The following is a 22,628-nucleotide window of genomic DNA, read 5'->3' as shown; positions in this document are numbered from 1 at the left end:
TAGCAGAGTGAACAATTTAGAGTGGGAATTCAGATTAGCCTTATATGAGGAAATAATACAGAAACATCAACTAGGAGACTACTGAAGGTAATCTGGTGAGTGAGATGGCTTGGACTCAAGTGTCTTTAAGAAAAAATGGGCAACACCTGGGTGGCTCAGTGGTTGACTGTCTCCCTTCAGCTCAGGGTGTGATCCCATTCGGGGTCTGGGGTCGAGTCCCACATCGGGCTCCTTGCAGGAAGCCTGCTTCTCTCTCTCTCTCTCTCTCTCTCATGAATAAATAAATAAATAAAAACTTTTAAAAAAAGAAAAGAAAAAAATGGAAGCCACTCATAGTTTTAAAGCATATAAGTAGTTAGGAGTGTATGTGTATGTTTAGAATAACAACAATTAAGTCCAGCGTCTAATATTGAATACCAGACACCATGTCATTTTATCTTTTTTTTTTTTTAATTTTTATTTATTTATTTATGATAGTCACACACAGAGAGAGAGAGAGAGAGAGAGAGAGGCAGAGACACAGGCAGAGGGAGAAGCAGGCTCCATGCACCGGGAGCCCAACGTGGGATTCGATCCCGGGTCTCCAGGATCGCGCCCTGGGCCAAAGGCAGGGGCCAAACTGCTGCGCCACCCAGGGATCCCCATTTTATCTTACACAATATTTGAAAATTTGTCACCTTTCCCAGTATGACACAGTATACATAATACTATTCATGAGAAATTAAATATTAATTCCATCTTTTGTTTGGAGGGATGGGGCTTGGTTTTGTTTTTGTTTTGTTGTTCTTTTTCTTAAAAAAATTCAGTCATAGCAATGATTCTACCATCCAAATCACTTATTTCAGAAGGATGATATCTCTATCATGCTCTCTCTCTCTGTCACACACACACAACTCTCCCAGATTCTTTGATGTATGCTATATTAAGTCACAGAAACATTCCATATAGTCTATCCAGATATCACCTGACCTTGCCTTCAATACCTCCAAGCAGAGCAAAGCAAGGTTAAGTGCCAAATGACCTTAAAATCCTATAAATCATCTTATTATAAGCACTTCACTTTTGTCAAAATATCATATGACTCAGACACCTGACTAAATAAATAAGTATACTGATCAGTATGGTTTAAAAAAATAACTTCTGAAGATATTCTGGAACTTTTAAGTGTGATTATGTGCTTTGGAGTATGAAAGATGGGAATGTGAATTTATTCATTCCTCTAGCAAAGTCTTACTTGGTGCATCTTTTTCCTTTTCTTTTTGAGAGTGAGAGAGCAAGCAGGGAAGAGAGGGGGGAAAGGGAGAGATTCTCAAGCAAAATCCACACCCACCGCAGAACCTGACAGGGGCTCCATCTCCCAACCCCAAGATCATGACCTGAGTGAAAATCAAAAGTTAGACACCTAACTGACTGAGCCACCCAGGTGCTTCTTGTTTGATGAACTTCTAATCACTGTTCCCAAATATGCCCATAACCAAAAATATGCTTACCCTCTTCAAAGCATCCTGTATCACACCAGACTTCTCCTTTAGCAGGTCTACAACACAAAGGGCCTCATCTTCAGAAAACATCATAGTCTTCAAGGACAGAAGAAAATCTTTAAATTTCACTTCAGCATTTTCTTTAAAAAAACAAAGAGGTGCCATTTAAGAGACCCAAGTAATAACTTCAACAAAGGTAAGCATCAAGAATTCTTGACCCAGAAAGTCAATAAGCAAGAGAAAACAGATTTACATCTCACGCCAAACAACAAAAAATGTTCCAGTCAGGAGAGAAAAAAGTGTTCACCGTCTTTAATACATTATGGAAAAATTACACCAACTAAAAAGTTGGCCAATTAGCAAAATACTAAAGTGCCAGTATGCCTTCACTTTAAAAACAAATATTCATGTGTCTAGTATGCTAGTATCTATACCAGACATGTTCACAAATATTCTCATTTAACCTTAATACTCATGGCATATAAATCAAATTTTACAGATGAGAAAATAAGCACAAAGATAATTATAAAAAGGAAATCTGACTTATAAATATCAAATACAAACAATCCTGACACTTAAAAAAATTCATGTATCAAGTATCCTCTGATTCACCCAATTTCCCTGGAGGCTCTTACATCAAGCACAAACTTCTTCTTCTTAAAAAGCAACTGCAACCAATTAGACCCAAAGAAGCTCAAGGCTTTAATAGTTAAGCAACGTCGTAACTTTTAAGTCAGATGTGTGCATGTGTGAGGACAAGGGGTGTATAGGAATTCTCTATACTTTCCACTCAATTATGCTGTGAAGCTACCCTTGCTCTTAAAAAAAAGTCTATTATAAAAGTAATATTAAAAGATGGTTGTGAATTAACATAGAAACTTCACAAGTGACAAGAGTCCAAGAAAAAAAATCACCAGACAGTAAAATAACTGTGAGATCTTGGGCAAGTCAAATTCCAGGGTCCAGCTCTACAAAACTTAGTAGACCAGACTAAAAACTACCAATAAACCTATTACTGCAAAGATTCTATTATTACTTTACAGCTCATTCCACTAGAACTCAAAAATGTATTTTTTGGGATGCCTGGGTGGCTCAGCGGTTGAGTGCCTCCCTTCAGCCCAAGGTGTGATCCTGGAGTCCCAGGATCAAGTCCCACATCAGGCTCCCTGCATGGAGCCTGCTTCTCTCTCTGCCTGTGTCTCTGCCTCCCTCTATCTCTCATGAATAAGTAAATAAAATCTTTAAAAAAGAAATTGTATTTAATACAACAAACTGTTGCATGCCATTTGTTACCTTTGTCAGTTTCAGTCTTCAATTTTTTAGCCCCCGTTTTCTGGATTCCTTCCACTTGGTCGGGTTTAATTAGATCAATAACCTCTCTCTTATCCAGCACAGGATTTGAATCAGCATTATCCATCAAAGGAATATAAGTAGTTGCATGTATAAGGGGCTCATCTACCAATACTGCAATTTAAGTTCAACAAAATTATAATCACTCACGGTTTTAACTCATGTACACACATTTAAGTTTAATGATAAGTGCAGTTAGTTTCAAATATCTAACACCAACTTGGCTTTAAATTCCTATTTTATCATTTAACAAGTCAAAACACTCTAATTAAGCAGTGCCGGTTCAACATTATTTTACAATAAATCACTTACATTATCTAAAAATGTGTTAACATATCTCCTCTCTAATAGTATCTGAAAATTTCTTCTCTATCCTCTACTAAAATGTAGAGTTTACTTAGTTCTCATTTTCTTCCTGTTTTAACTAAAACTCCACTCACATTTAATTAGTGCCCAAGGAAAAATATTAATCTGTATTTATGTTGGTACTTTACTGAATTCTTACTACAAATGATAGCTTTTAATTGAGTCACTTCCTAGTACAAAAAAATCAGTCATTGTTCCTTGCAGATATCGTCTCATTTCTAAAAATTATGTCTATAATTTCCATGGTACATTTAGGTTAAAATTTGCAAAACAACATTAAAAGTGGAAAAAGGAAGCCTCCTTATACTTTGCTCCCAATTTTAATGGGAAGAACTGTAAGAGCTTAAACATTAAAGTCTGACATCTGTTAGCTAGAGATATAAACTTCCACACACATATGAAAATTTCTCTAAAAAATTTTGGGGGCATATGTAGTTTTTATTTAAAATATATAATAAACATTTAATATTACCAAATATTTGTGGGTAATATTTTTCTGTACCTAGTTGCTTCATAATTTTGATACAAATTGAATTTCATATTTTCTCTTTCCAATTGTACTATTTTCTAGCACTAGTTGATACCACAGCCCAATTATTATCTTAATATAACCATTTAATCTACATACATTTCATAATGCTTTCCCTGGACAATTCTGAGCATATAAAAATTGCTCCATCACTCTTCATTGGATGCTTTCATATATACATGCAAAACTATGTTTAGGAAATAATTGGGAGTATAGGGTAATGACAGATGTAGCCAATGCCCTCAAGCATAATTTTTAAATAATACTTAAAAGTACAAACATGTCAGGAATACTTTTCTTCTATAATTTGTATGCTATTTATATTATTTTCAAAACTCAGTTAAGAATGAGAATATTTAATAAATGCTTTGTCCTTTTTAAAATTCAGATAAAATTCTTCATCATAAACTTAGACCCTGGCCATCTGTCAGAGCACTATGATACTCCAAGGCTCTAGAGATCCCTGGACTTCTATTAGCATTAACAGTTATTATAATACATTAAGTGGGAATTAATAAGCATGCGAGGTTTCTAGGATCCTTGTTCTAGTGTACTTCTCTAGAATTAGTATTTATTAAATACATATCTACACATTTCACCATTTTCTGCCTTTTGCTTCTTTGAAGAAACTTTCTTCTTTCCTGATCCACTTTCTTGTTTAGTCTCTTGCTGGAGGGGTAATGATTCTTGCTTTTTTGAAGGTGCCATAAGAGTTTCCACCTTTTTATCCTGGTCATCTTTATTGAAAATAAATGAAAGCCATCATTGAAAACAATGTAAAACATTCAATTACTAATGAATAATTAGTAAACACAGCAGAAGATTCAATAAATGAGTAAGTCCCAGAATGCTTTACCTTCAAATTTTTAAACTCTCTAGTAACATCACTCTAGCTTTCTTACTCTGTTATATCTGTCTTTAACTTCATCAAGACTTCTAAGTACTTGCTCCTTCTTTTATAACCCATTTTTTCAGACACTCTTAATCCTACTACGGGCATGCTCAAATCTCTACCATTTAAAAAATAAAACCCTTCCCACCACTGTAATTCCTACCTTCCCACATCCATTTCCTTATAATGATATAAGAATGATCTGTACTTCCTTTTCTACCAATCATTTCTCAACTAAGTGAGACCTGATTTTTATCTCCTGCATTATATCCATGAAAGGATTTACACAGCAACCTAGTGTCCCAAACACCCACTCTATCAATATCCTTTAATCTTTCCTTGACTATTTCTCATTACTACTGATCTCTACCCTCTTTAAAATTCTCTCCTCTTCATTAGGCTAAGTGAAATCAGACAGTCACAAAACGACAAATATGATTTGACTTATATGAAGTACCCAGAGTAGTCAAATTCACAGAAACAAAAAGTAGAATGATGGCTGCCAAGGGCTGGGGAGAGAGGGTAAAGGAGAATTATTGTTTAATGGGTACATAATTTCTGTTGGGAAAGATGAAAAAGTTCTTGAGACAACTGGTGGTGATGGTTGCACAAGAATATAAATGTACTTAATACCACTATATACACTTAAAAACGGTTAAAACAGTAAATATTATTTTACCAAAATAAAATAAAATTTAAAATTCTCTATCAGCTCCCATAATTCTTTCTTACATTTCAAATATTCCCTTTCAGACTCTTGTGAGCCACTCCTGCAAAATACTTCATATGCTCGTATTCTTCAGGGTAATGTCTTTAATGTAAATAATTTCCTTGGATGCTTTATCTACACCTATGTCTCCAACTACTACTTTTCATGCTTAGGGCTTCTGAATCTATATTCTAGTCTTATGCCTCTCCTTACACAACCTGTTGCATCCTAAATTGCTCCTATGTAAGGGGCCCCCCAGGAAAACCTGAAACAAACTGGAAGCATTTCTCCTCTCCATACACATTCACTCTCTCGCCAATCTTAGTGCTACCAACCACCTCCCAATCAGGGGTTGACAAACTTTTTCTATAAAGGGCCAAACATTACATAGGTTAGGTTCTGTAGACCATACAGTCAAAATTATTCATCAGCTGTTGGCAGCATGAAAGTCAGTCATAGACATATGTTAATGAGTGAGTGTGGCTGCATTCAAAAACACTTTAAATAAAGTGGATGAGGAGGTTTGAATTTCATATAATTTTCACATTTAACAAAATACTGTTATTCTTTGAATTTTTTTCAAAACATTTAAAATGTAAAAACTATTCTTGGATCATGGGCCATGTAAAACAGGAAGCAGGTCAGATTTGGCACAAAGGTTTTTAGTATGCCAATCTTGAGAAATTTAGAACTTCAGTAATTAGCTTTGATATTGCATTCTCCTTCATCTGTCATACTTAATCTAGTAAGATTAGTCATATTGATTTACTTCGTACACCTCTCTAACCTACTTTCTTTTCTTTTTTTCTTGCCCCCCTCACCCCCGAAGTAGGCTCCATGCCCAATGTGTGGCTTGAACTCAGGACCTTGAGATCAGGAGTCAGATGATCGACCAACTGAGCCAGCCAGGCATCCATCTCTCTAATCAACTCTGTATTTCTTCTGTCACTACCATAGCTCAGTCCTCCTATTTGACTTTGTAAAATAACCTCTTAACTAGTCTATATACATAATAAAACTTGCTCTCAAGTTCTGCCAAAGATATAGTTCTAAAATATAAATATGACCATGTAAACTGACCTGCTTGAACTATAACATCCCGCTCCTTAACAGTGTATACAAAAACCATCACAATCTAGCACCAGCATATCTTTTCATCTTTGTTTACTACCACTCCCAACCTCTAATTTCAATACACTGTATTCTTATCTTTGAGCCTTTCTACATGATATCCTGCCAGCATGGAATGAGGTCCACTAGTTGCTTGATAAAGGTCAAGTGAGTCATTAGGGAAGATCTCAGGCACTGCCTCCTCATAAAGCTCTTCACCCCGGTCCCCATAAGTAATAGTCCTTTATGCTTCTTGCAGTTCTTCTGTATTTCATATATCTCTTCCACAAGTCACATTTTATTATTGGCTTACATGTCCTTCTCCTCCACTAAAACAGAGGTGCTTACTCATTTCTCTAGTACCATGCCTTAATCATGCCGGCAAACAAATATTTAGAATCCAGTATAACTGGGGATCCCTGGGTGGCTCAGCGGTTTGGCGCCTGCCTTCGGACCAGGGCATGATCCTGGAGTCCTGGGATCGAGTCCCACAGGGCTTCCTGCATGAAGCCTGCTTCTCCCTCTGCCTGTGTCTCTGTCTCTCTCATGAATAAATAAATAAAATCTTTAAAAAATAATAAAATAAAATCCAATAGAACTAATTTAATACTCCACACACAAACAAGTTAATGTTAAACACAAGTCCTTTCATACAAACTGCAGTTTCACATATCATGACACTATTTCTTATGTGCTTTCCATTATATTTGCTTTTTGTTTTGTCTTGTTTATTAGTAGGCTCCATAGCCAGTGTAGAGCCTAATGTGGGGTTCAAACTCACAACCCCGAGATTAAGATGTGAGCTGAGATCAAGTAGGACGCCCAATGGACTGAGCCATCCAGGCATCCCTCCATTACATCTGTTAACCCCTCTAACTGGAATACCCTTATCCCACCCATCCCCTAACACCCAAAACTCTAGCTAGTACTTACGTTAACATCTAAATTAATTTCAGGCATCACATCCTCTAGGTGATCCATCCACCTTAGAACTATTACACTGGTTCTACATTGGTATTACATACCAAGATCATTATTCTAAACATTTTATAAGAGGGGTGCCTGGCTAGCTAAGTTGGTGGAACATGCAACTCTTGATCTCAGGGTCATAAGTTCAAGCCCCATGATGGGCATGGAGGCTACTTAATTAAAAAGAAAAAAATTGAAATAAGTATTTTATAGTAACTATGTTCATGTCCACAGCTTAAATATGCACTACTTTCATCTCTGTAGTCCTAGTACCTAGTATAATCCTAGTATAAAATAACTACATGATAAATGTTTGCAGAATTAATCAAAGGCAAAAAATGATATCTAATTTATCTTTTCATCTTTAATTCCTATCACATTAATTAGAAAGTATTGGTTGAAATAAATGTAAACTTCTAACTGCTGCTATTTATAGGTCCTTAGTTGTGTTAGTAAAACAGCTGGATTTTATATATTTCCATTTAATGTATTTTCTATGTTTCTAATATAAGTTGTAGTTTTAAATGCTATTTTATGATCAATACTAATTATTTTATCAGCAATTGATGCAAATGAAAGCAAACATATATAGTGAAAATGACAGTGTTCTTGGTTTTTAACTCAGGATTTAATATAGTGGACACACCTAACAAACTATCTAAATTTCAAGTTCTAAAGTTATTAAAACTAATATAATCATATAATAAAGTTAAAAAGATTATAATACCGCTTCCATTTTTAGACTTCTTCTGTCCTGGTTTCTTCTTTGAGGCAGCTGCTTCAGAGGGGGGGGTGGGCTGTTTAGTAACTGGGACAGGTTCTACTTTTTTGCCTGGAATCTTTGACACATCACTTTCTTTGGTGACCTGCTCTTCTAGTACAGGCTTGTGTTTCTTCTCCTTCTTCTTTCTTTCTCTGACACTACTTGAAGTTTCAACTACATTCAGTGGAACAGGTACAACTTGCTCATCTTCTACAGCCAAGGCATCAGATAATTTAAAGTCCCGGGGTACACTCTCAGAATCAGATTCATGGAGGTTCCCATTCTGGATCTCTTTCTTTTTATTCTTTTTCTTTTCTGCCTTCTTTTTATCTGTTTTGGTAGGAATAAGCTTTTGTTCTCTTTTCTGCTTTGCAAGAACTTCATCATATAATGTTTCTTTCATGAAAAGCCAGAAGAAGAGGAAAATTACTGTAATAACTACTGAAGGAATAAGGACAATAAAATATGTTGACTCATAAAACTCCATGGTGCTTTTGTTAATGTAATTCTGTAAAACCTAAATGTGGGAAAGAGAAAAAAACAATCTCGAGTCAGTATTATAAAAGTTAATAAACACGCAAAACTGCTTTTGAAAATAGTATTTCAGATCAAACCTGGTGTATAAATCTAAACAGGTTAATTTATTATTAATTTATTATTTTGCCACCTACAATTCAAATATACTATGAAAGAAAAATTTGTGGTAATAACTAAAAAGAGTGTACACTTCCTTCTACTTTTAAATCATGTGAAAAGATCCTGATGGGAGGAAAAGAACCTAGACACCCATTACTTTTTTCTCCAAGTATCAATTTTTAACATTTTATTAGTATATGGCTTTTTTCCTTTTATTGCACATTGATTAGTACAACTATATGTAGAAATAGAAGAACTATTACCAAACATTGGGTATTTATTAAAAGTATCATACTTTTAACAGAAAGAAAAGAAAAGAAAAGAAAAGAAAAGAAAAGAAAAGAAAAGAAGAAAGGAAAAAGGAAAAAGGAAAGGAAAGAAAAAGAAAAGAGAAGAGAAGAGAAGAGAAGAGAAGAGAAGAGAAGAGAAGAGAAGAGAAGAAAAGAAAAGAAAAGAAAAGAAAAGAAAAGAAAAGAAAAGAAAAGAAAAGAGAGGTTGCTCATTCTTTCATTTAGAGATTTAAGCTCTTCACAAACTCCTAGCACCTTCATTTCAGGACGAACTGCCTCATGATATAATGGGATACAGCACAGACATGGAGCTATAATAAAGTGAAAATCAAAATGTTAGGTTGTGTCATTTGGTATTAAAATTATAAATGAGATGCTTTTCTCCATTTTTGTTCATGGTACTCCTTACTGCAACAAAGTATATACTGCAAAAACAAAGCTGGCCCTCACAATATTTCCCAAATGCTAAAAGATAAAAGAAGACCTCCCTCTACAATAGAGAATAAGTCCTACTTTTAGATTAACCCAATAGCTACAGAATATAATGGTATGAACTATTACCCAGATCTACCTCAAATACAGACACTACAATCCCTCATTCTGAAGGATAGTTATAGCTAAAATTAAACCTCAAAGTAAGAATGATTCTTATGTTTAGATATCAATATTCCTATAAGTAGATATAAGCCACATAAATATGGTTTATATTCTTATAATGCATATCAAATTTATTATGGAAAAAGACAAGGTATGTAATTCATATGAAATTAAGCCTGTGAACATGCTTAAGATAAAGCTACTTAAATACAACTTTTGTCCTTTAAATGTATAAATGAATCTGAGAATTTTAAATTTTTTAATTATCCATCTTAAGTCTCAAAAAAAAAGGTAATGATTAAAGAAACAAAATTCTACCTAAACAGAGGAATCACTGTAAGAATTATTTTAGATCTTATAAAAAATCAGCTTTAAAGCTGAATAAATCTGAATTTAATGAATCACAAGACTTCACCAAAACCATTTTAAGAAGACTTGAATTTTCTAAGACAAAATAAAGCTATTCATAGTGGTCTCTACTGCCAGATAGAAAGACCTAGAAATCCTATACTGATAACATAATAAATGATTTAGCCTTTCAACTTGGTTATAACTCATAATAAATGTGGAATATACTTTTTTCAAGTTACACCAGCAATGACCTAAGTCTGAAAATAGCCAGAAATGGAACCTGAAAACAAAGCTGTTTATTAGGCACACTCTTGGTCTTTATGATTAAAACAGCATTTGTTAACATTTTATACTTCCACAAGCAATTTTTTAATGATATTAACAGAACCCTAGACTTAGGCAAAGTCTTAACAAGCTGAAGGGGAACAGAAATCATGTGCTAATAAAATACTAAAAGAAATTTTATACAGAATTGTTTTTCCCTTATAAAGCATGAACTCTCCAGGTTTTCAATCAATTAGACATATATTACTGTGTGTGTAAATGTTACCAGTCAACCAGAAATGCTTTCAACAAGCAGAGACCAAGTTTTTTGTTTTTTATTTAACATTATCATCCATAGCCTACACATAACCTGTCCAACTTAGCTGGGGAATTAGGAGAAAAAGGACAAAACGAGTTAGAACTCAGATTTTTAATTTGGGGAAGAAAAGACGCAAAGTTACTTAGCAGCAGCCACAGATGCTGAAGAAAAGGTCATGTCAAAGTCAAAGATCTTGATGAACAGCAAACTACAGCCATGTGCAGCTTAGGTTTTAGGAAAGCAAGGAGAGCAAAAAGCAAACATTCAGGGAAAAGAGAAGCCATGAGACCACAAGAACTCTGAAACAGTTTCCTCAAATGTTCTGATGATTTTCTGATTTCCTTTTCCAGGTCCCATATAAGCCTGGAAGAATCAGGATTCTCATCTTTGGATTTTCAGGAAATGCCCTTCACACAATTCAATTCACCCTGTCTTGAACTTGTTTTCCACATCTAGAGGAGCCTAATCAGAACACCAAGACAAATTTAAAGTCAAGAAAATGCTTATGTTTCTTTAATCCAATAATCCCAATTCTTTAACCCAAAACACTTGCAAGGAAAAGTACATATAAAGATGTTCACAGCAACATTGTATATGAAAAATAAAGAGACAGACATAAAACATTCAACATCCAAATGGGTTCAACTAGCAAATATCAACTCAATAAAATATTGCTTTTAAAACTGTAAATATTTTTTAAAATTAAATAAGATTTTTGTCTAATTCAATAAAACTAAATAGTCAAAATCATAATTTTACTTGTATGATCAAAACATTTTATGTATAACAGGGTATATCAAGATCATTAGAGTTGTACCAGAATCATGGGTGGTCTCACCTGCTTTAATATTTTAGTTTTACACTTTGTCTTTTTTAAAAAGGAATCCACAAAATGTTTAATACTTAGCTTATTTTTTAAAATGGCAAATGAGTGAGTACCACAAAAATCAATAATAAACTTTATTTTCACATGTATATGTACCCATATACATGGGTAGAAGAATAATATAAGGAGAGGAGTACCTGAGTGACTTAGCCAGTTGAGCACCTGACTCTTACTAGACTCCGCTCAGGTCAGGATTTCAGGGTAGTGAGATTAAGAGGCATAGCACTCCAGGCTCAGCAAGGACTCTGAGATTCTCTCCTTCTTCCTCTCCACCCCACCTCAAGTACATACATGCACAGGCTCTCAAATAAAGTTTAAAAAAAAAAAGTAACATAAAGAGGGTAGGATAAAGAGGCAAAAAGGAACTGGGAATGAAATCCAGAAAAAAACAGAGAAGAGCAAAGGCAGGAATAGATTTTAGGTGGGGGCAGGGGATAACAATGGAAAAATAAAAAGAACGGGTAGGAGAGGATGCAACAAAGTTAATTTTTAGCTCAAAAAAAATTTTTTTTAGCTCAAGGTGATACTACTCAAGTTGCTAAAATTTTCTCAGTCTGCAATTTGCAACTCAATGTAATGTCTGAGTTAATAAAACATGGAGACAAGCAGCAACTCAGGTTTTGAGATGACAGCAAGTCACTAATATTAATAATTGCTCCCATATTCTATTTCCTTTGTAATATTAAGAGCCTTGAACCTAATCATACCTTAAACCTTAATAAATTCCAATCTGAATGTAATTAACAGCCAAGAGTAGACAACTAAAGCAGGACCGAAATAACCATGGAATCATAAGAAATGGAGTTCAAACTATTCTCAAACCACATTCCAAGCCAGTGGCTTTCATATTTTATTTAGACATACTCCCTTAAGAAACTTATCAAACATCAATGCACTTTCTCAAAAGTGTAACATGCTAAGGTGTACATATAATTCAGAAGGTTCCTGGACTCCCTAAGGGGTATGCATGAATCCCACATTTAAAATCCTGCTCTAGAGTAAGAGAGGAAGAGTTTTTATCCCTCCCCCACTGATAAAGGACTTAAATTTTTTTTTTAAGTTAACAGAATGAAGAAACAATATATATAGTTTCATCTGAGTATTATGAATGCTAATCAAATAATTTTAAGATTCCATTTACTTGTCTTCTTATAACTTAATTTGTTCAGACAAAAATTGAACGGCATTACTCAGTTAAATCTTGTAAATTTCTCAGAAGACTCAAAAACCTTTTTATATTAATAATGTAAAACCTGAAACTTTAAATGATATAAAATCTAGGAGCAATTATTACAATTTCAACCAAACTGCTTAATCAAAAAGGATAAAACTACATACGTAATAACAATAGATTGTTTATAATGATAAGCAATGAAATTATCTAAGTGTGGGACATCTACAAAAACATCACATATTTAAACATCACACCATTTGGGGCACCTGAGTGGCAAAGTCCACTGAGAATGGACTGCTCAGATCATAATCCCAGCGTGGTAAGATGGAGCCTGGCTCTGCACTCAGCGTGTAGTCTGAGACTCCCTCACTCCCTCTCTCTGTCCTTCCCCCTGGCATGCTCACCTTCTCTCTAAAATAAATAAATCTTTAAAAAAAAAAATCACACTATTTAAAATAATGGACAGTGTAATACAGCAAAATACAATAACAAAAAAGCTAAAAATTACATTGAGCACAATTATATACATATAGATAACACCTGAGGTTATACAGAAAAGGAGAAATCATTTTTTAGAGTGAGATTACAAATATTTTTAATGTACAGCTGACCCTCGAACACAGGTTTCAACTGTTTAGGTCTTTACAAGCAGCTTTTTTTTTTCAATACAAACTTTCATTACCAGTAAATATAACACAGTGCTGTAAATGTATTTTCTCTTCCTTACTATTATCTTAATATTTTCTTTAGCTTTCTTTACTGTAAAAATACAGTACATAATCATATATTACACAAAATATGTTAACTCTTATCAAGAAGGCTCCTAGTCAACAATAGGCTATTAGTAGTTAAGTTTGGGGGCAGTCAAGTTAATCGTAGATTTTCAACTGCCTCTAACCTCTGCATAACTGTTCAACTTTTTAAATTTCTTCTACATTAAAACAGATTTAACCATCCTGAATGCCCATTACAGTCTTAAAGGTTTAAGTAAACACACATGAAAAGGAATTGCTTACATGTTACAAGAAGGGAAAACTAAAGCAATTTGATCAGTATATTACTGAATTTCAATTTCAATGTAAGATTTTGAATTCTACTTTCTTACTACTGTAGCATTTCAGTTACTCTTGCTTCAGCCATCATTTTGTTTAAACTAAAAAAGAGGGATCCCTGGGTGGCGCAGCGGTTTAGCGCCTGCCTTTGGCCCAGGGCGCGATCCTGGAGACCTGGGATCGAATCCCACATCGGGCTCCCGGTGCATGGAGCCTGCTTCTCTCTCTGCCTATGTCTCCGCCTCTCTCTCTCTCAATGTGTGACTATCATAAATAAATAAAAATTAAAAAAAAAATAAAATAAAATAAAAAAGATTTAAAACAAAGGGGATCCCCAAAAAACATATTTTATAAATTCTGTTGATAAATTGATAAAATGACGTCAACTGGGATGACTCAAAGAACTACTAGGAAAAATATAACAAAATTTAGACTAAATTCCAAACAAACTGAAAGTCAATTTTTTTCCACTGATGTACACCAAACAACATACTAGTAAGCAGGCACATTTGTAAAAAAGTAATCAATTGAGGGAAAGGCAGTTTTCAACCCAGGAATACTAAATTTCTATATAAATCAATACAGTCTGGACAACTAAATGAACACACCTTTAAAATATAGAGAGACTCTCTCTCAGATTAGCTTACAGAAACTTTATACAATATACAACATAGTTAAAATTTTGTAAGTAGCTGTGAAACAAGCCTAAACTGAAAAATTTTATTACAGATTCTTTGTAAAAATAGTGTTCTTAAGTAAAAAAGAAACCTATCTGTAACCTGACCACACTGAATTGAAATAGTATGCATTCCAAACATACCATTACTCATACCATGTTTCCCTTCCTTCAAATCCGTATCTTCCATTGTTTTTTAAATGAACAAGTTAATCTTTCTATGAAAATGGTTTATAGAAAGTACAATGATAAAAAGTCTATTATTGGTAGACAAGTATCATTTAATCAAATTTCCATTCTACAATAGAAGTACCTATAATATTTTCTGAACTCTTCTTGCTAAAATTTAAGAGTAGGCATTGTGTTGTGGCTAACCTTCTAATACAGTATGCATGCTATAGTATTGATATATCCTAAGCAAAAATAAATTTTAAGACCAATGAATAGCAATATAATAAAGCACTAAAGTGAAATTGAGGGTCCTGACTTTTTATTTTAATCTGCCTTGGCTCCAGGGGTCTTTTCTTACAAAGCTCTTAAGGTCCAAAAAACCTGCATGATCTCAGAATACAAAGCCAAAAAATTTAAGTGGTCTCAGGATGATGGTGCTCACAAGTGCCTGTCACCAGAAGTAAATGCACATTCCTTCTGGTGGAATACCCTCCCAAGTGCAAAGCTCAAGATTTCCCAAGACTGTCATCCAGATAAGAGCTAACAATCCAAAATGACAGAACACAAAATAAGCCACCATGAGCAACAGTCAACAAAAAAACAAAATAAGAAATTAGATCCCTAAAGATTTAAGATACTGGAACCAATAAATTACCACATACCCACATAAACAAGAAAGAGGGAATTGTGAAAATAAGCAAAGAACAGAAACTACCAAAAGTAACTGGGTAGGTGTAAATTAGAACTTCTACAAATAAAAATATAATAAAAATATTAAATTCAATGGATAAGTAAAACATGGATGCAAGGAAGCCAATTAAAATTACTATCTCACTCAGCCAAACAGATCTGATGAGAATGAATTAAGTCAATGCAGATAGAGACACCTGGGTGGAATTAAGGAAGAGGCAACACTCAGAGCATAGTGAAAAGCAAAGGAAGAAACTACTACAATTCATTTCTAGCTTGGAAGAATCCATAAATGGATTCTTGCCAACATCAAGAATACAGGTTCATGTCTGGGAGTTTTAGATACAATTTTGAAGACTATAAAGCATAACCAGCTACAGAAGATCAGCAGTCAATTGAGACAAAATCAGCAGTAAGAAGTTACCACAGGTTCTAAATCATAAACCAAAAAAGTCATTTTTCAAAAAAAAAAAAAAAATCCTATCTCACCTCCTCCCTACTATCCAATCTAAAAAACTTTGCCTTGTCCTTTGCATAAATCTTCACTTATCCTTCAAAACCTAGCTCAAATCATTATCTATGATATTATCTTTTTAACTATGGTATTCCATAATAAGCTGTCATTCATTCATACGGTTACCTGGCACCAATTATATGTCAGCACTGTTCTCTAGGGTTTTCTGAATAAAAAAAGCTAAAAAAAAAAAAAAAAAGGCCACAATCCCTGCCCTTTTATGGCCATCATTCTACTACAGGGAAGACAGGCCAGCAATTAATTTACAGTATGGGAGACAGGAAAACACATGGTATATTCGAGCAAGAATAATAACAGTGTAATTCAAGTATAATAAACAAGATTAAAAGTAGATGAAGTTAAAGAGATGATCTGAAGTGGGCAGGAGCAGTGAACACCATGTACTTTCTTAACTGTAAAGACTATTGCTTGGGCTTTGAGTAATATGGGAAACTAGTGGAGGGTTCTGAATAGAAAATATGTAGGGGAGGCTGAAAGCAGGGAAAATTGTTAAGAGATGAATGTAATAATCTAAGCAAGAGATGATTAGAGCAAGTTGGTGGCATGGGGGGTATTAAAAAGTTGTTAAATTATATACATTTTGAAGGTTGAGACAAGATGATTTGCTGAGGACTATAATGTGGGGTGTGAGAGAACAAGTAAAAATAAAGCCAGGGATCCCTGGGTGGCGCAGCGGTTTAGCGCCTGCCTTTGGCCCAGGGCGTGATCCTGGAGACCCGGGATCGAATCCCACGTCAGGCTCCCGGTGCATGGAGCCTGCTTCTCCCTCTGCCTGTGTCTCTGCCCCTCTCTCTCTCTCTGTCTCTCTCTCTGTGACTATCATAAATAAAAATTAAAAATATATATTAAAAAAAAATAAAATAAAGCCAACTCCAAAGATTTTAGACTATGCCAAAAACAACAGAACTGCCCTTTACTGAGATGAGGGAAATATGGAAAGGAGATATTAGGGCTGAAGATCAGGAAATAGGTTTTAGACAGGTGGAGATGTCCAGGAGACAGCTAAAAAAAAAAAAAAAAAAAAAACAGTATGTGACAGGTGAGACATGCAAGCTGAAAATACAAATTTAGGAGTGTTCAGTACATTTATTATACCTAAGGCAATTAAAGAAAATTAGGAGTACGCTACCCTGGTGGCTAAATGAACAATGTATGAAGGAGAGATCAATCAACTTTATCAAACGGTGTTGGTAATAAAGTACGACGAAACATAGAAAGTGACTGTTGGATTTTGCAACACAGACATCAGTGATGATTTCTGGCCAAAGGCAGTAGAGTAGCTGTGATCAAAACTGAAATGACTTCATCTGTGAGAAGAATGCCAGCAAGTGTGGACAACTCTTTGGAGGAGTTTCTACGAAAAGAAAGAAATGAAATGGAAGAAGCTAGAAAGAAATATGAGCCTGAGAGTTTGATTTTTAAAAACAGAAGAAATTACAGCATGCTAATATGCTGACAAAGATGATCCAGCAGAAAGAGAAAGATTGATGATGCAAGAGAATGAAGGGCAATGTTTTCAAATGGCAAGAACGAACAGGATTTGGTATACAAGTAGAGAGTGACCTTAGACGGAAGCACAAACTTCTGTAAAAACAGACACAGGCAAGGAAGTAGATACGGTAGAGAAGTTTAGTGAAAATTCTCATCCTTGATGATACTATTTTCTTCTTTTTTTTTTTTTTTTTTTTGATGCTACTATTTTCTTAATGCCTAGTCCAGAATAAGGGTAAAAATGGTGGTATGAGAGGTCCTATCAAACACATCCCAATTATTATACTGTTAATTTTTTATTCTTTGTAAATTGTTTGTCCACTTAAGTTTAAAAACGTGAATGGAGGGCACCCTGGGTGACTCAGCGGTTTAGTACTGCCTTCAGCCCAGGGTGTGATCCCGGGTCTCGAATGAGTCCGACTTCGGGCTCCCTGCATGGAGTCTGCTGAGCCTGCTTCTCCTTCTGCCTGTGTCTCTGCCTGTCTCTGTCTCTCTCTGCATCTCTCATGAATAAATAAAATCTTTAAAATTTAAAAAAAAAAAAGGGAATGGAGAATGCTGGATGCTTTAGCAGTGTTGCACAAATTGCTGATATTAAATGAATTCATGATCTTGCTGAGAAAGTTAAGCACACAGTATCTATAAACCAGAGCATAAAAACCAAACATGAGTCTCCATGTGGTTCTACTCTTTCAGCTCAAGTACCATTCCTACAGCTAGTTCCCCTTTTCCTAAAATCCTAGAGTAGTTATTCTTCATGTATACATTTACAGAATTCTGTGACATAGGAGACAGTCTAACAATTAAAGGGAGACTGTAATCTACTGCAATGTGATATAGATAAAAGGACAGATAATAACACAACTCAAAATATAAAACAGATCCAAATAGACATTTAGTCTATATGTTATTTCAAGCCAATAGAGGAGGGCTAGATCATTTACATCAAATGAAGACATCAAAGTTTTATTTTATTTTTTTTAAAGATTATTTATTCATTCATAGAGATAGAGAGAGAGAGAGGCAGAGACACAGGCAGAGGGAGAAACAGGCTCCATGCAGGGAGCCTGACGTGGGACTCGATCCAGGGTCTCCAGGATCACGCCCTAGGCTGCAGGCGGTGCTAAACCGCTGCGCCACCCGGGCTGCCCTCAGACAAAGTTTTAAATATAAGAAAATGTATAAAGTACTAAAGAAAACAAGAAAATTAGACTCACCTTATTTTGTACAGTTGTATGCATATGTTTAAAAGTTTACAAGTGTATTACACCTGAAATAAGAATTTTTTAAAACTTGATTCTACAAATCAAGAAAAATACACCAGTGAGAAAAATCAAGGCATTAGCTGCTTCCTGGAACAGCCATCAAAATACAAAAACTCATCTAAGTTTCCCTTCTCTAGTCAGTTGCTACACAGAAAGTATAATGGCCCCAGAGTCCACAGTAAAACTATAAATTTATCTTTTAAAATAAGAGGAAAAGAATTCAAAGTAACAAAAAGATAAGCCAGTAAATGAAACAATGAGTTGCCTGACATGGGAATTCAACTAACAACAGCTTTTCTAAAATTAACTTCATAGACTACACTGAAATCTCAAAGCTGTGGTGCAATTTCTCCTTTTAAATTGCAACACACACAGTTATTTCTGTGACTCATACCTTACTAACACACCTCTTATTTCAAGCAATATCCATTCTAAAGTACTGCTACCCCAATCTAAAACAAATCCAACTAATGCCAGAGATGAGTAATAAATCTAATTTCTCCACTAGGTATCACGTCACAATACATGAAATGGCCAATTTTTTTTAACCAAACTTACTTTTCTTCTTTAATACAAGAGATAAATCAATTTGAACAGCTTTTTAAAAGAAATTAAAAAGGATCTGCATAACTGAACGTTAAACCAGTATCTTCCAGACTTGTGCTTAACCATCAAGCCCAAACTACTCCACTTTCTCAGCAAACAACCTTGCTCATTTCAAAACATCACAACAGGTGATAATCTGGTTAAAAGTTTATGTCTGTAAAGAAATCTAACTTTTGATAATTAAATCAAAAACTTTAATGCCAAAAGCACACTTTAAATATGCAGTATTTAAAGTAGGCTCCACATCCAGCATGGAACCCAATGCACGGCTTGAACTCACAACCCCAAAATCAAGACTCCAGCTGAGATCAATAATCAGATGCTCAACCAACTGAGCCACCTAGTTGCCCCCAAATACTCAGTATTTCAAATCAATATAGAATTTCTAAAGACAACATAATTCATCAAAACTGTTCAAAAATTAACATTAAAACATGAAATTCACATCAATAATGTAACTATAAAATACTTATACCATATAGAGAAGACTTCCTTCCCCTAACGTCTACAATCTTGACCTACCTTTACTTTTACTACAAGATTTTTGGATTAGAAATTACCATCTAATCCAATTAACCATTCAAAGGTTGGACCCAGCTGAATGGTCAGTAAGTTTCTGCTTGAAACCCTGGAATAAGCACTTCCCATAAGCCCTTTTTATAGATTTTGAAAGCTGTTAGAACATTTTTCCTAGTTATGATCCAAAATCTTATCTCCCTGTAACTTCTTCAACGGTTCTACTTCTTCCTAACCTCACCAAATAGATCCAATCCCACCACCAAAAAGAAGTTCTAATAAATGATGTCTGGTATCAATTCAATTTATCAGCAAACAGAAAACTTCAAAACCTGTCATCCCTTAGAAAGCCTGACTAAAGTTGAACATAACAGGCTGATAAAATAATGCTACGGCGTATCACCTTAGGTCACGCAACAACAAAAATACTAAAACAAAATGTTGTATTTATTTTTGCCTATTCCCAGGAAAGACATAACACTAAAAAACATCATTTCACAAACTAAACATGAAATGCAAATGATGAGACAAGAATGCCAAATATTAAACAAAAAGACTGAGGGAAATACTGAAAAAGCTTCAAAAGCTTCACTTAATGAAAACAAGAATTTGCCCAAGAACAGCCAAGTAGAGGAAACAGACCAAATTCATATGAAAACTTCAGTATATAATCAACGGGCCATTTCAAATCAAGATGTAAAAAATATAGATTATTTAATGAGTAGTACTGACACAACAGCCATTTTCAGGGGAAAATAAGCCATCAATAATACACCTCAATAATACATGAATCAAAGTTTTAAAGGGTAAAAAAAATTAAACCATGAAGAACTAGAAGACACAAGTGTATTTCTTTGCATTTTAAAGTAATCCTTGTCAAAGACTTTTCTGTGTCTCATGTAAAACCAAGCACCATAAAGGAAAAGACTGAGAAATCTGACTAGAAAACATCATAAAGATTTTTATGGCAAAAGAAAAATGACTAAATCCCTAAATTGGTGAAGGTCTGACTGCTTTAACTTACAAACATCACTTAAAATGTGATAAAAATAAACCCGAAAAGGTAAACCCAAAGGACATGTTTTAAAGGTTCTCAAAGGAAATAAAGATATCCAATAAATATGTTTTAAAAAAATGCAACCTCAGTCACATTAAAAAAAAATTCAAGTTTCTACTTAGGTTGGCAGGGCAGGAAAAAGTGGAAATGAGGAATTACAAAGGGGTACAAGGTGATGCATATATGTTCATTATCATGTTGTGGTAGTTTCAGCAATGTACACCTGTCAAAACTTATCACATTATACACTTTAAATATATGTAGTTTATTGTGTGTAGATTATAAAATAAAATCAATTTGAACAGCTTTTTAAAGAAATTTGATAAAGCTGCCTAAAAAAAAAAAAAAAAAAATCAGGCATGGGACACAAAGTACAAAACCCAGTATTTTCATTTAGTGTTAGTTTGATTATTACTAGTGCAATCTCCTTAGAGAAATTTGGAGAAATCTTTAAGTATAAAAACAGTGCATAATCCTTGACAGGGAAAATTATTCCTTTCCTAGAAAAACTACTAGAAAAGAAAAACTACTAGATATCTATATTCTATAGTTATGATCACACAAGTAACACGATATACCCAAGAGTGTTCACTTAGCAATGTAACTTTGTAAAAAATAAAAAGGACTGTATGTCCAGCATTAGGGAAATGACTAAGCCTGTAGAAGAGCTTCACGTGTAATATGGTAAGACATTTAAAAGAAATATTGTACATAAACATATATAAAATGTAAGTTGCAGAAAGTATAGAAAGAAAATTATCTTTTATGGGACAGAGTCATGCTCATACATGCTTAGAAAACATTTAAGACACATCAGAAACCGATAACTCTATGGTGATTTCTGAGTACTTTTCTTGGTAACTTTTTGCTTTATATCCTTCAGAATGTTTACATTTTTCCATCATGCACACATAATACTTTTATAACACAATAGAAATTTAATTATATTTTTAAATTTTGAACTAATTATGACCTAAAATCAAATTGAAGAATCCATGTTTAGCATTATGAGCAAAAATTCTTCCAATTATATATAACAAAAATTGTTTTGCTCTAAAATAGGCAAGTCTTCTGGTATTTAAGGGAAATTCTAAGAAAGGGGAAAAATCAAACAGGAAATGAAAGTGTTAATAGCCATTTGAGAGAAAGAAGACACTGTGCTGCAGTTGGGAAAATGGAAATGAGATAAATATTAAAACTGAGACTTTCAAGGATTCCACAGTCAGTGAAGGCTAAATGAAGACGTAGAAATTCCCTATTTATACAAAGAAAAGAAAGACTTTTGCATGGTAGGAAAAGTGGGACAAGCTAACAAAAAAGTCTTCATAAAGATTTTGCAATCATAGGTTCTGAGATTTGCATCCACAGTCTCTTGCCAGTCCAGGTCATTCCCACTCCTTCAATCAAAAATAATAACACAAAAATGGTGCCAACATCATGAAATTCTCTGGAAAAAAATTCCTCTACCCAGTGTAACCTGCACAGTACAGTATTTGCACATACGCTCCTGATGAAGGTAAACTTACAAACAGGGATTATATCCCCAGAATCCCAAATAGAATAATGTGGTGAGAGTATAAAAAAATTTCAGCTGTTGGAAGCATAAAAGAAATCACACGCAAGAATTAAAAACTTATATATATATAAAAAAAGATCAGATTAGAAAGAATTGAAGAAACTAAATTGTGAGTGAGCATCCATACACATATGCACACACAGAAACACAGACTTTTAAAACTAAATGGACTGATAAGAATAACAGGAGGAGGAGCACCTGGGTGGCTCAGTGGATGAGCATCTGCCTTCAGGTCCTGCATCTGCCCTGGGTCCTAGGAGGGGAGCCTGCTTCTCCCTCTGCCTATGTCTGTCTCTACCTCTGTGTC

General features: G+C 34.4%; 1 protein-coding gene across 9 annotated transcripts in view; it reads right to left on the bottom strand.

Moving 5' to 3' along the window:
• Nucleotides 1–22,628, bottom strand: part of KTN1 (kinectin 1) — a 111,883-nt gene that overhangs the window by 60,845 nt on the left and 28,410 nt on the right. For all 9 annotated transcript variants that reach the window (XM_077909397.1, XM_077909392.1, XM_077909394.1 and 6 more), the window contains exons 2-5: nt 8,134–8,686; nt 4,326–4,463; nt 2,775–2,945; nt 1,491–1,621 (exon numbers count right to left, since the gene is read on the bottom strand). In XM_077909397.1, coding sequence (XP_077765523.1) covers nt 1,491–1,621; nt 2,775–2,945; nt 4,326–4,463; nt 8,134–8,656 — 963 coding nt within the window. In that variant the 5' untranslated portion in view covers nt 8,657–8,686. The remainder of the gene's footprint in view (nt 1–1,490; nt 1,622–2,774; nt 2,946–4,325; nt 4,464–8,133; nt 8,687–22,628) is intronic.

The sequence above is a fragment of the Canis aureus genome, chromosome 9, assembly GCF_053574225.1.
Source record: "Canis aureus isolate CA01 chromosome 9, VMU_Caureus_v.1.0, whole genome shotgun sequence".
NCBI classification, from domain to species: Eukaryota; Metazoa; Chordata; class Mammalia; order Carnivora; family Canidae; genus Canis; species Canis aureus.
Note: the sequence above shows the minus strand (reverse complement) of the source record. Positions and strands in the feature narration are given on the sequence as shown.